This window comes from Neovison vison, chromosome 9, assembly GCF_020171115.1.
Source record: "Neovison vison isolate M4711 chromosome 9, ASM_NN_V1, whole genome shotgun sequence".
NCBI lineage: Eukaryota > Metazoa > Chordata > Mammalia > Carnivora > Mustelidae > Neogale > Neogale vison.
This window is the reverse complement of record NC_058099.1, coordinates 20,793,403-20,806,432: the sequence shown is the minus strand read 5'-3', so window position 1 is coordinate 20,806,432 and position 13,030 is coordinate 20,793,403. Positions and strand designations below refer to the sequence as shown.

The 13,030-nt window shown below is 39.9% G+C and overlaps 1 protein-coding gene across 2 annotated transcripts in view; it reads left to right on the top strand.

The window, feature by feature from the left end:
• HSDL2 (hydroxysteroid dehydrogenase like 2) overlaps positions 1-13,030 on the top strand; it is a 60,536-nt gene that overhangs the window by 37,873 nt on the left and 9,633 nt on the right. For both annotated transcript variants that reach the window (XM_044265124.1, XM_044265125.1), the window contains 2 exons: positions 5,792-5,941; positions 8,784-8,912. In XM_044265124.1, coding sequence (XP_044121059.1) covers positions 5,792-5,941; positions 8,784-8,912 — 279 coding nt within the window. The remainder of the gene's footprint in view (positions 1-5,791; positions 5,942-8,783; positions 8,913-13,030) is intronic.

The following is a 13,030-nucleotide window of genomic DNA, read 5'->3' as shown; positions in this document are numbered from 1 at the left end:
CCATATTTTGTGTAGGAAAATAAAGATGCTAACTATGTATTTCTTTCAGAATATAAAATTGGACATTTCTGCCTTATGCTTTTAAAACATTTTGTAATTTAAACTAGACAAGTAGTATGTGGGCTTAATTAATTCAAGCAAAGAAGGTTGTCTTTTCCTTCTCCCAGTAAGAAGGTCTCAATATATTCTTTTCATTTGATTTTTTTAAAAAACTCTAAAAAGAAAGCAAACCCTTTTTAAGGTTTTATTTCTTTTCCTTGGCACTGTCTTTACGTATTTCGTGTTCATGTATTATTTCATTTTGAGGAAAAATGTGTCACATCAAAGTACACCTAATACCATTCTCAGAGTTTGTGCTGTGTGAGTACTTCAGGGGAGAAATTAACTTCAAAGGGGCTTTTGGTTTTACTTTATTTTTTTTTAAAAGATTTTATTTATTTATCAGAGAGAGAGAGAGAGGGAGAGAGTGAGCACAGGCAGACAGAATGGCAGGCAGAGTCAGAGGGAGAAGCAGGCTCCCTGCTGAGCAAGGAGCCTGATGTGGGACTCGATCCCAGGACACTGGGATCATGACCTGAGCCGAAGGCAGCTGCTTAACCAACTGAGCCACCCAGGCGTCCCTTTATTTTGTTTTTTTAATTGGTCCAGAGTTTAGTCTTTGGGTTTGACGTTATGCCACTAGCTTACTGAAAGATGTCTGAAGAAACATTCTTTAACAAATACCATTGAGAAGAATCTTTCATGCTTTATTAACAAGAATAATTGTGTTTCTTCTGGGCCCTTACTTTATTTTTATCTTCTAGACACTGCGAATCTCCTAAGCGATCACAGATTCTTTACGTGGCTGCTAGAAAACTTAAGAACAGATTTCCTCTATACCTTCGTACAGATTTATAGAACCTTACACTGCAGTGTTTTTAGCGCCAACCTTTTTTCTGGCTTACTCTTTTCTATATTTTTTCTTTGTTCAAATTTTTGTAGATATTTAAGAAATTACTTAATAAAAATGGCAGCTTTCTTTTATATCATAAAAAATTGAAAAATATACAGCTTATCAAAGTCTGAAAGAGTTTAGTCCTCAGGTTAGGCAAGAGGAAAATCCTGATTTTTACTCATCACTTTGACATTGGAAATGAGCTCATTGAAATTCCAGATTTAAATTAACAAAAGCCACTTATTGATCATGTATATCCATTTTGTTTTTCAAAAAATATTTATTGGGCACTACTGTGTTTCAAATACTGTGTTAAGTCCTTTGCATTCATTGTCCCATTTAACACTCGTGAGCCTACAAGGCAAGTATTATTATCTTCATTTTAGATCTGAGATCATGCAGGTGGCAGAACCAGGATTTAAATTCGTAGTTCTCTGATTGCAAGGCCTGTAACCTTAACCAGTAGATTTAAATTCCTTGTCTAAGTATTTAATATGTAAAGTCCTTTTAAATTAGCATATTTCCTCCCTCAGTAATCTAATTTATTAGCTATGAGGAATTGCCATCTCATGGACTAAGTGTGTAGTTGCTATGATCACCCCATTCTCTCCCTTGGGTCATAATGACATAGGGAACAGAATCATAATCAGAAGGTTGTTTCATGACTGGAATCAGAACAAGAGAGGTTAGATAAGTAAAATGTAAGATAGATGTTTATTAGCATCGGATTTCAGTGGGAGTGATTTTGCCTGTGGGATCAGAGTATGTCAAGTGCATTGACTACAGTCCATACACCCATCTCCACAGGAGGGATGCTCTCCTCCTTGAGGTCACAGTACTCCCATTCCTTCTGCTAAAGCTTCTCTTTCCCATATGCTGGAGAGAGCATTTGCTGCTGTGGCTCTCTTTTCCCTCTTCCTCACTCATGCAATTCTATTCAATATTTCCTGTAGATATATTAATGTATTTATATAGGTAATGGTCCAGTATACCTGGCCTGGGACCTAACATTTCTTTCAGGTGATTATTTAGTCCATATGCACATCTGCTATATGTTGACTTCACACTTTCTCTCTGAGATCCGTGTGAAATCCCTCATTTCTCAAGTGAGAACAGCTCACCTTTCTATTTGCTAATCCTATTTGTACCTTTTCTGGTTATTTGTGCTGTGTATATTTGTTTTATATAATGTGTTTGTAACTATGAAGTATAAACTAGGCACATAATTTTTAATTTGCATTTTTTTTCTCATATTAAAAATAGTACTGTCATTTCTTCATTGATTTCCCCTCCTCCTGCCACCCTAGTGCACAACACAGGGAGCCCACAGAGTCTTGTTAGTTGGTTCAGTTTGTTTTTGTTTTTGTTTTACTTTAGTTTTAATTTTAATTGCTTCCTCTTCTCCAATTGTTCTGGATTCTCCCCAGAAACACTTATTCTTTGCCTGGCTGTCTTTTTACTTTACCCTGTAGTTATCACCATCTTTTAATATTTCTATCTTACTGTTCTTTCCTTCTGCATTCTGGGAGACCTTTTCAAGGTTGAACTCTGTATTACTGCTAAGACTTTTGACAGGGTGCTTGGCTGGCTCATTCGGTAGACCGCATGTATGACTCTTGATCCTTGGGGTCGTGAATTGAAGCCCTATGCTGGGCTTGGAGCCTACATTACAAAAAGACTTTGGACACTTTCATCTTTTCATATGGCCATACTTAAAACAATGTTTATTTTAATTTTGGTGTTGTACTTTTTATTTCTCATGTTCCCTATTTCCTTTTTCATTTTATTCTGTTGTCTTTTCATCCTGGCCCGTTATATATGACTCTGTGCCCCTGTTTCATAGCGTTTTCATGTGGAGGAATCCTTATGGGATTAATAATCCTAGTAAATAATAATAGTAATTAGTAATAAATAACAGTAAATAAGCAATAGTAAATTGTTTTTAGAGATAGATTCTTTTTTCTTCAGGATAATTTTCCTTTACCTTATGGTACATTATTTTTCATAGACATCAGGTTATTTTTTCCCCCTGTTAATTCATCTTCATATTAGGAGTGATCGCTAGAGCTAGTAGAGCCCGGTGACAGAGACGCACAGATTGCTTTTGGCTCCACTCCCTGTTCAGCTGGTGGAATTCCTTTCTCAAAGCGGTAGCTTCTCTTGTGGTACCTATTAGGCCTGTAGCTAGTGCCAGTGTGCAAGACTGACGCAAGACCTTCTTCTGCTTCCTGCTGTCCCCTGCGTTCCCCGCTCTCAGGGCTCTTCCTCTCCCCACTGTCACCAGTAATGCTTTGAGGCCTGCCTTTTCAGGAGGAACCACTACCAAAGCTCCCTCTACTGTCTGCTCTTCCAGTATTTGGGAACTACAGTCTTTGAAATTGGATTTGAAAGATGGAGGCATTCTTAAAAGATGGCATTATATAATAGAGGGACAGATCCTAATCTTCTAGCTGGCACAAGCCCAGAGGCTGGTCCCATGTTTTAAAAATGTAAAAACCTGTCTTCCTTGTTTAGGTGAGCAGGACCATTCTTTCTCAGAGATCTTCCATGAAGCAAAGTATAGGCAGTCCTGTGTTCTTAGGCTGACTCTGTCAACCTTCGAGTTACTGAGCATTTCTTCCTAGGTTCTGACAGTAGATTGTGAGTCTAGGTGATGTTTAGTGTCTTGTTCACATGTTTATACTTAAGTTGTGAAGTTAGGAGAATCTGTGACGGGGCTGCTAGCCATGTATCTTTTTTTTTTTTTTTTTTTTTTTTTTTGGTTACTGAAATGCTCTTTCTCATTGTAGTCTATAGATTGTACCTTTCCACTACACTACTGATTTCTTTTTTGTCTCCTGAAGTTTTATTCTCTTGGGCAGAGTCATCACACCATGTCTAAATACTCCAGGTGATTATGCAATTTATGTAAAAAACTTTACTAAAGTTTTTGCTGTGGTCTCCTTGGCACCACAGGCTTCTAGGGGCCACTTCCCTGATCTAGGTGTTGGTGACATAGTATGTTCACTTATTCATACCTTTTTAAAAATGTATTGAAGTATAGTTGATGCAGCATATTACATTAGTTTCAGGTGTACAACATAGTGATTGGACATCTCTCTACATTATGCTGAGCTCACCACAAGTTTAGCTACCGTGTGTCACCATACAGCATTGTTACAGTTCCATTGACTATATCCCCTATGTTGTACCTTTTATCCCTCTGACTTACTCATTCCATGACTGAAAAGCTTTACCTGTCACTCCTCTCTACCTTTGTACCCATCCCCCAGTTCTTCTGATAACTTTTTGAGCTGTATACTTATGGTCATTATTCATACCCGTTACCCAGAAAAAGCCAGTTCCTCTTGCAATTTCATCAGACTGGGGCTCCTCCCACTGGATGAAGAGGACGGCGAGAGTATCAGCCTCAAAAAAGCTCTCCCTGCCCCTGGCCCTGGCAGGAGTCTAGAAACAGAAGACCAGGGGAGTGGAAGTTACGTATTTTTAAACTTGTATCAACTTAACCCAATGGTCATAACCATTCAGTATATAATGAGCCAGGGGATCTGCAGTCCATAGGACAATTCCAATAGCATGAAGCTGTCCCTCAAAATACCAACTTCTGTTCCTTTATTCATTTTCCAGTAATCACTTGTGAGTAGTTTGGCAGTTGCCCCCAGAAACAAGTGAAAACAACTCATTAATTAAATTAACTCCAAGGTCAGCCTGTGCTCTAGGCTAAAATTGAACTCTCCATCTGTTTCCCAACTCAAATCATACTCAGCCATATTGACCAGTATAACTCACCAAAGATTATTAAATGAAATCTAATGGACAACATAAAGATCCTCCATCGTACAACAGAAGCAATATAAAAGTATCCCGAATTTGCTGGCTATAAATTACCTTCACTATGATGATTCCAGAGACAAAAACGACGACAAAATCCTCCTCTTCTTACACGTCAAAATCCAAACAGATATTAAAGATGAAATCCTCAAGACCCAATGGAGCAAAGAAGATACACACTTTAAAAAAAAAAAACTTGTAGTCAGTTTGTCATTATTTTTAAATTCATTACAGACAGTGCACCCCTTTACTGCCTAAACCCAGGGACAATAACCCCAACTGCCTTGTCCTTCGCATAATCCTGATGGGAGGAAGTAGGTTCAATCCAGGGATGAAGGAACTAAGTTTAATTCAGAGGTAAAGTTATTAGAAGTTCACTTGGCTGTTGATTCAAGCTACAGTCTCCCAACAATTCAGCCCATCGATTTACATCGTTGATGTTCTGATCTCTAGTGTCTTCTTTTCTCATTTAGAACTCAGAGGGGGTGATGAAGGAGTGATTAATTATTACTCCTAAAAATGTCTTTAGGTCTGTTTAAAAACAAACCAAAAGGGGCGCCTGGGTGGCTCGGTGGGTTGGGCCGCTGCCTTCGGCTCGGGTCGTGGTCTCGGGGTCCTGGGATCGAGTTCCGCGTCGGGCTCTCTGCTCGGCAGGGAGCCTGCTTCCCTCTCTCTCTGCCTGCCTCTCCATCTACTTGTGATTTCTCTCTGTCAAATAAATAAATAAAAAATCTTTAAAAAAAACAAAAAAAGCCACTATAGTTTAGTAGTGGTTTTTTTTTTTTAACTTAATCAGCGAATCAGCCTTTTACTTGGAGAGAATAAACCATTTACATTTATAATCATGACTGATGTGTTTGGATATTATTCCATCAGTTTGACTTCTGCTTTTTGATGTCACCAGATGCATTTAAAATCATTTTTGTCAAGTCTAATTGGTGGCAAGTCTTTTCTGCTAATTCATTAATTCTCTGTGTGGCTTTATACTGTGTAGGCTTTCAAACCATTTATATCAATATTTTACAGGTGCTCTTCCGGAATTGAAAGAAGAGAAGTCACAGCAACCACCAAAACCACCTTCTGGAGCCGTGGCAGAAACATTTAGAATCGTTAAGGACTTCCTCAGTGATGACGTTGTTAAAGCCACTCAAGCAATTTATCTGTTCGAACTCTCAGGTAAGGATAATATCTGGGAATGTGGTGCTTTTGTGAAATAAAGTAGGATATTTCTCTTGGAAGAAAATCAGCCTCCAGTGGCAATCACCTTGATAGTTGCCTATATCTAAAACCCTTAACCCTAGAATGTAGACATTAAAGAATAGTAAATACTGATTTGTATTTTATTAAGATCAGTGCATATGGACACATGTAAAATAAAATCTCATTACATAGACTTCCAGTGTTAAATAAATTTGGTGGTATGTCGTTGAGAGAAAATCCTAGTTAGGAGGGCATATGGATCCTGACATGAGGTTTAATACAGTAATGTATCATCAGCCACGGCACCCGGCCATTTTTATCTTTGAAATTATCCGAGTCAGTCTGCATGTAGTCAGCGTTCTTTTTTTTTTTTTTTAAAGATTTTATTTATTTATTTGACAGAGAGAGATTACAAGTAGGCAGAGAGGCAGGCAGAGAGAGAGAGAGAGGAGGAAGCAGGCTCCCTGCAGAGCAGAGAGCCCGATGCGGGACTCGATCCCAGGACCCTGAGATCATGACCTGAAGCGAAGGCAGCGGCTTAACCCACTGAGCCACCCAGGCACCCTGTAGTCAGCGTTCTTAAACTTCTCAATGTTTTTCTTCTCAACATGGTATTAACACATACTAATGATAGTTACAAGAACTAGCTACCTCAGTCCCATTGAGTGCAACTTTGACATTATCAATTCTTTTATCCTTTGTCTCCTCGGTTTCCTCTCCTCTTCCTTTGCTCTCCGTAGAGCCCATGGTCCTTTGCTTTAATCACTCTCTTACCTATATCCTACATTCCCTGGCCTTTGTGTGCTTATGTCATCACCTATCAAAAGCCTAGTCCTGAATGAATCACACTGGCTGGCCCACAGTTGCATTCCGGCTGCTCAGTGCTCCTGGGGAAATGGAAAAACCCGTCACACTACCCAGTGGATTTGCACTAATAGAAATTCTCATCACCCTTCCTCAACTGGGCTCTAAGCGGCACCTCAGAATACTGTATTTCTGTGGTTGGCTTACTGCCTCATTTCCCACAGTGACTGTTTTAAAACTTCTCAGTATTCCACAAACCTCCCATCTTTCTCCCTTTTACCACTTCCCTGCCAGTTTCAGCAAATAACCCCACCTCCTCTTTCACAGAGATAATGCAAACTTGCAGACAAAATGCTTCAGCTTCCTGTCATCTGATACCACATCAGTTGTTAGGAGCATCATTCTTTCTTCCTTCCCAGTAGAACAGAGCTCAGCTCTAGATTTAAGCATCTCAAGCTTTAATGTTGTTACTGATCATCTGGGACCCTGCTAAAATGCAGTCTGATTCACCATGTCTCGGGTAGGGTCTGAATTTTGCATTTCTGACAGGACTGTAGTCCACAGATCGCACTTTGAGTAGCAAAGTTTTAGATCCCATTTCCTCTGGCCTCATCAGGGATTTTGTGCTGTGAATTACACCCTCTTACCTGTGTATCCTGCAGCCTTCTTTCCAATGATAACTTAACATCCTCAAAGTCTGTTCCATCTTTAAAACAAAACACAACGCCCCTAATCCCACTTCTTACCCCTGCCATTCCTCTCCCTTTTAGAGCCAAACTTCATTTCATGTAGAGTTCACTCTACTGTAGTACCATATTTCTCCATTCTGCTGAATGTGCTGTCACCAAGGTCCTCAGTGACTTCTGTATTGTCAGCGGGCCTTTGTCATTTTACACTGTCCCCACTGTACAGCATTTGAAGCTGTTGACCGTTCCTGCCTTCTGGAAAGGCTCCCGTCCTTGTCTTCCCTGCCTGCAGCTCTCCTTGCTTTCCTCCTTTATCTGTAATCATCCTTGTCAGTTCCAGACTTGCCCTAGGAAACCTTAATCATTCACATGGCTTCAGTTGACCATAGGAAATGACTACTTAGGTTTCTGTATTTCTAGCCTAGTCAGACTTCATTTGACATTTTCACTTTGTTGGTGCAGAGATGCCTCAATCTGAAAATGTCTAAAACAGCTCACCATTCCCAACACCTGGCTCGGACACTCCCTATTCAATCTGCTCTTCCTCAGTAGTCCTCTCTCAGTACAAAATACATCCACACTTACCCGGTTTCCTGAGCCAAAAACTAGCAAATCATTTCTTACGCACTCTGCATACCTTTTCCTCATTCTGTTCATTTACCGAGTTTTGTGTTTCTGCTTTGAAGTTCTCTCTCAAATATGCCCACTTCTCCCTATTCCCACGGCCACAGTCCTGATCCAGGCACACATCCTCAAGTTCTCAAACTACCCTAACAACCATCCTCACTTACCTTTTGCATCCTCTTTATCCCTCAACAATATATTCTCCACCCTGATATTAGGGATTTTGATTTAAAATACCAGCCTTATGTCATTCTCCTTCCATGGCATATCCCTTATGACACTGACTTTATGGTAAGGGATATGCCATGGAAGGAGTACTTTCACTTGGCCCACTGCCCCTGCCTCTGGACTGCTTCATGAGCTCATCTCATGCCACAGTTCATTCTCTTTCTACCTTCAGTCCTCCCACACTCGTTTCAGTTCCTCATTTGCCTAATTCTCACCTGACTTTCCAGTCTCACCTTCCATGGGGCTTGCCTGGCTCTGCTTTGTTTTGTGTAAGAACCATGTTACCTCAGGGTCTTCAGAGCCTAGCCCCATGCCTGGCACAGAAATACTTAATAGTTAGTGAATTTGATAGTGGCCTCAGGGTTTTAACCAGGAAAACAGCATGATGTAAAATTATTCTAACTCTAGCAGCTATTAAGTTTAAGAAGAACAAGCCTTCTGCGGCATTGTTTTCTATATCTCTGTATTTTGTGCAGGTGAAGATGGTGGAACATGGTTTCTGGATCTTAAAAGCAAAGGTGGGAATGTCGGATATGGAGAGCCCTCTGAACAGGCAGATGTGGTGATGAGTATGTCTACTGATGATTTTGTAAAAATGTTTTCAGGTGAGTTTTAAATTGTATTAACTTACTGATTGTTCAGGGAAAATTTAGTTCTAACTTTATTCCTTTCCAAATAATCAAGACTTGTGTTCGATAGCCGTAGAATCTTAGCAGCTGTTGATGTTAAAGAGCACATAGTCTTCAGAAGGTGGGTCTTACTGTTGGTAAGTTCTTACTGTTCAGCCGACAATGGGAAAGTCGAAGTCAGAATTTCTTTTTTCCATGACTGAGAAGCCCATAAGATAATCTTGAAAATAGAGAGGTGATTTAAAAGGACTCCTAGGTGGACTTTATTTCTACTGGTTGGACTAAGACATAGCCCCTTCCAGTAACACCTGGGACACAGGAGGTGCTGAACTCAGCTGTACCTCATTTATTGAGAGTAAGGTCCTGCTTTGATCATGCCATGACTGTAACAGGAAACAGAGGCCCTCTCTTGCGGCTCCATGATCCTGCTTTCTGTGGAATCCCTAAGCAAGAGAACCTTTTGTGTAATCTTCTATTCTTCCCATGTACCTCTAACTGTGCCAGAGAATTTTAAGGATAGTTTTTTCTATTTTCTACTCTTAGGATACTACTTCAAATGGTAATTATCACATGTATTTAGAAACAACACTTCAAACTAAAGCATTATAACATTCTAACCAAAAAAATTCACTTAATGATCTATAAATGTGATTCATTCTTTGTTCTGTTTTAATCTTTATACATTCCAAAGATCACAGTGTGTACTCTGTGCCCTGTAGATTTTGCTTTCCAATTCCTTTTTTTTTTTTTAACATTTATTTATTTTTGAGAGAGAGAGCACATGAGCAGGGAGATGGGACAGAGGGAGAAGCAGACTTGCTGCTGAGCAGGGTGCCAGATGCACTCAGAACCCCAGAATCATGACCCAAGCTGACGGTAGCTGCCCTACCCACTGAGCCCCCAGACGCTCACTGCTTTCCAGTTCTAATCCAGGATGCTAATGGCCTACCTACCATATGAGACAGTGTGTGTATGTTGCTAATCATTGAGGTCCCTTCGACTTTCCCTTTTATTTATTTTTTAAGATTTATTTTAGAGTGCAAGAATGGGGGTAAGAGCCGAGGGAGAGAATCTTCCAGCAGACTCTCCACTGAGTGCACAGCTCAGTGCAGAACTTAGTTTTGCAACCCATGAGATCACGACTTAAGCTGAAACCAAGAATCAGACATTTAACTGACTGAGCCCACCAGGTGCCCCAACTTTTTTTTTTCTTTTACAGTAATGTTAAATAACTCATGGTACAAAATCAGAAAATACAGTTAAGAAAATAGCAAAACAGAGGGGCACCTGGGTGGCTCAGTGGTTTAAAGCCTCTGCCTTCGGCTCAGGTCATGATCCCACAGTCCTGGGATCAAGCCCTGCATTGGGCTCTCTGCTCAGCACGGAGCCTGCTTCCCTTCCTCCCTCTCTACCTGCTTGTGATCTCTGTCAAATAAGTAAAATCTTTTAAAAAAGACACAAAATAAAAATAGTTCTTTTTATTTATTTATTTTTTAAGATTTATTTATTTATTTTAGGGAGAGCATGTGAACAGGGGGAGGGGCACAGGGAGAGAAAATCTCAAGCAGTGTCTCTGCTGAGTGTGGAGCCCAACACGGGCTGGATCCCAGGACCATGAGATAATGACCTGAGCTGAGATTAAGAGTCAGCCACCTACCCGACTGAGCCACCCAAGCACCCCTAAGCAAAATAAAGATACTTCTTTATCTCACTACTGAGAAGTCAACCATTAATTGATTTTGGTTTAGAGTCATACATACTTTTGTGAATATGTATAAATATACACAAGTGCTTTTAAAAACAGGATTATAGCATTACCACTGTTTGGTGATCTTTTTCACTCACACATTATAACATCTTTCAGTGTTAATAATGATCTCTTCAGTTTTCAGTAGTGCCTTTAGTGTTTCAGTATTCTAACAACTATGTCTTCATAAAACTTAAAGTGCTTTGGACATACAAGATGCTCAGTAAATGTTGGCAAATTTATATTTTATAAATAATATTTTGAACTTAAAGATCATTTAAAATAAAAATTGTCAATTTCTTTTTTTTTTTTTTTTTAAGATTTTATTTATTTATTTGTCAGAGACAGAGGGAGAGAGAGCAAGCGAGCACAGGCAGACAGAGAGGCAGGCAGATGCAGAGGGAGAAGCAGGCTCCCTGCCAAGCAAGGAGCCCGATGTGGGACTCGATCCCAGGACCCCGGGACCACGACCCGAGCCGAAGGCAGCTGCTTAACCAACTGAGCCACCCAGGCGTCCCAAAAATTATCAGTTTCTAAACTGAAATAACAATAATTACAACTAATATGCATTGTATGGTTACTGTGAGTTAAGCAAGTTAACAAGCAATGCTTTGAGATAAAATGTTTTCTTCATTTTATAAAAATGAAAACTGAGGCACCAGTGGATTGAACAATAAACTCAAGATTACACAGTGAAGAAATGTTGAGGTCAAAATTTGAATCCAAGCTTTTAAGCGCATGCTCTTTTAATCATGATGCTACTCTGCCCTCCAAAGGTGAAAAAAGTCAAATGACTTATTAAATTTAATCTTCTTATGTAACATCAACCTATAATAATGGGTTTTCCAGGGGCGCCTGGGTGGCTCAGTGGGTTAAAGCCTCTGCCTTCAGCTCAGGTCATGATCTCAGGGTCCTGGGATTGAGTCCCGCATGGGACTCTCTACTTGACAGGGAGCCTGCTTCCACCTCTCTCTCTGCCTGCCTCTCTGCCTACTTGTGATCTCTCTCCATCAAAAAAATAAGTAAAATCTTTTTAAAAAAAATAATGGGTTTTCCATTTATATCTGTCCGTGAATGTGCTTCTGCGTTGACTGTGGGAAGTCAGATAAATGAGTAACTAAAAGGAAAAAAAAAAAGTATTCTTACAAGATTTCCTTTTTTTTTTTTTTTTTTTTAAGATTTTTTTTACTTATATGACAGAGATCACAAGTAGGCACAGAGAGGCAGGCAGAGAGAGAGGAGGAAGCAGGCTCCTGCCTAGCAGAGAGCCCCATGCGTGGGGCTGAATCCCAGGACGCTGGGATCATGACCTGAGCCAAAGGCAGAGGCTTAACTCACTGAGCCATCCAGGCACCCCTCTTAAACGGTTTCTTATATTGACAGTGAATTTACTTCTGCTTCTTACGTCCTTTTGTTCCTACTCTTCATTCCATCTGCTCTCCTTTGAAGGGGCACAGTTTAGACCTTATATCCTAGTATGGTTTCTCTTTTAAGAAACCACAGCCAGGGGCTCCTGGGTATCTCAGTGGGTTAAAGCTTCTGCCTTCGGCTCAGGTCATGATCCCAGGGTCCTGGAATTGAGCCCCACATCGGGCTCTCTGCTCAGCAGGGAACCTGTCCCCTCCCACCCCCCGCCTGCCTCTCTGTCTCCTTGTGATCTCTGTCTACTTTTGATCTCTGTCTGTCAAATAAATAAATAAAATCTTAAGGAAAAAAAAAAAAGCCTAGCCATTTCTGACCTAATTTATATAGTGGATACTTTATAAATAAAGAAACCAAGCAACTAGTACTCATCTAATCAAAATCTCCTTTTGGCCAGTAGAGGCCACTGTAGGGTAAACATTAGCATAGAAAGGAAACTGTAGGGGATTACCAGTTTAATGTATAGAGAGGAGATATATATAGGATATTGTGCTTACTAGCTATTTTTAAAGTTATTTTTAAAACAGTTTTATTGAGGTATAATTTACATGTCATAAAATCCACCCAGTATAGATTTATAGAGTTGTACAGCCATCACATATAATCTAGTTTGAGAAATTTCCATCACCCCAGAAAATTCTTTCATGTCTCTTTGTAATCATTTCCCATTTTTGCCCTCAGCTAGCCAAACGCTGATTTGCTTTCTGTCTCTTATAGATTTCTGGGTAGTTGATATAAATGAAATACACAATGTATAGTCGTTTGTATCTGTCTTCACTTACGATAAGGCTTTTGAGATTCATCCATTTATGTTGTAGCATGTATCAGTAATTCATTTCCTTTTTATTGCTGAATAGTATTCTACTGTGTGGCTATTCTACATACTACTTATCCACTCACCAGCTGGTGGGCATTTGGATTATTT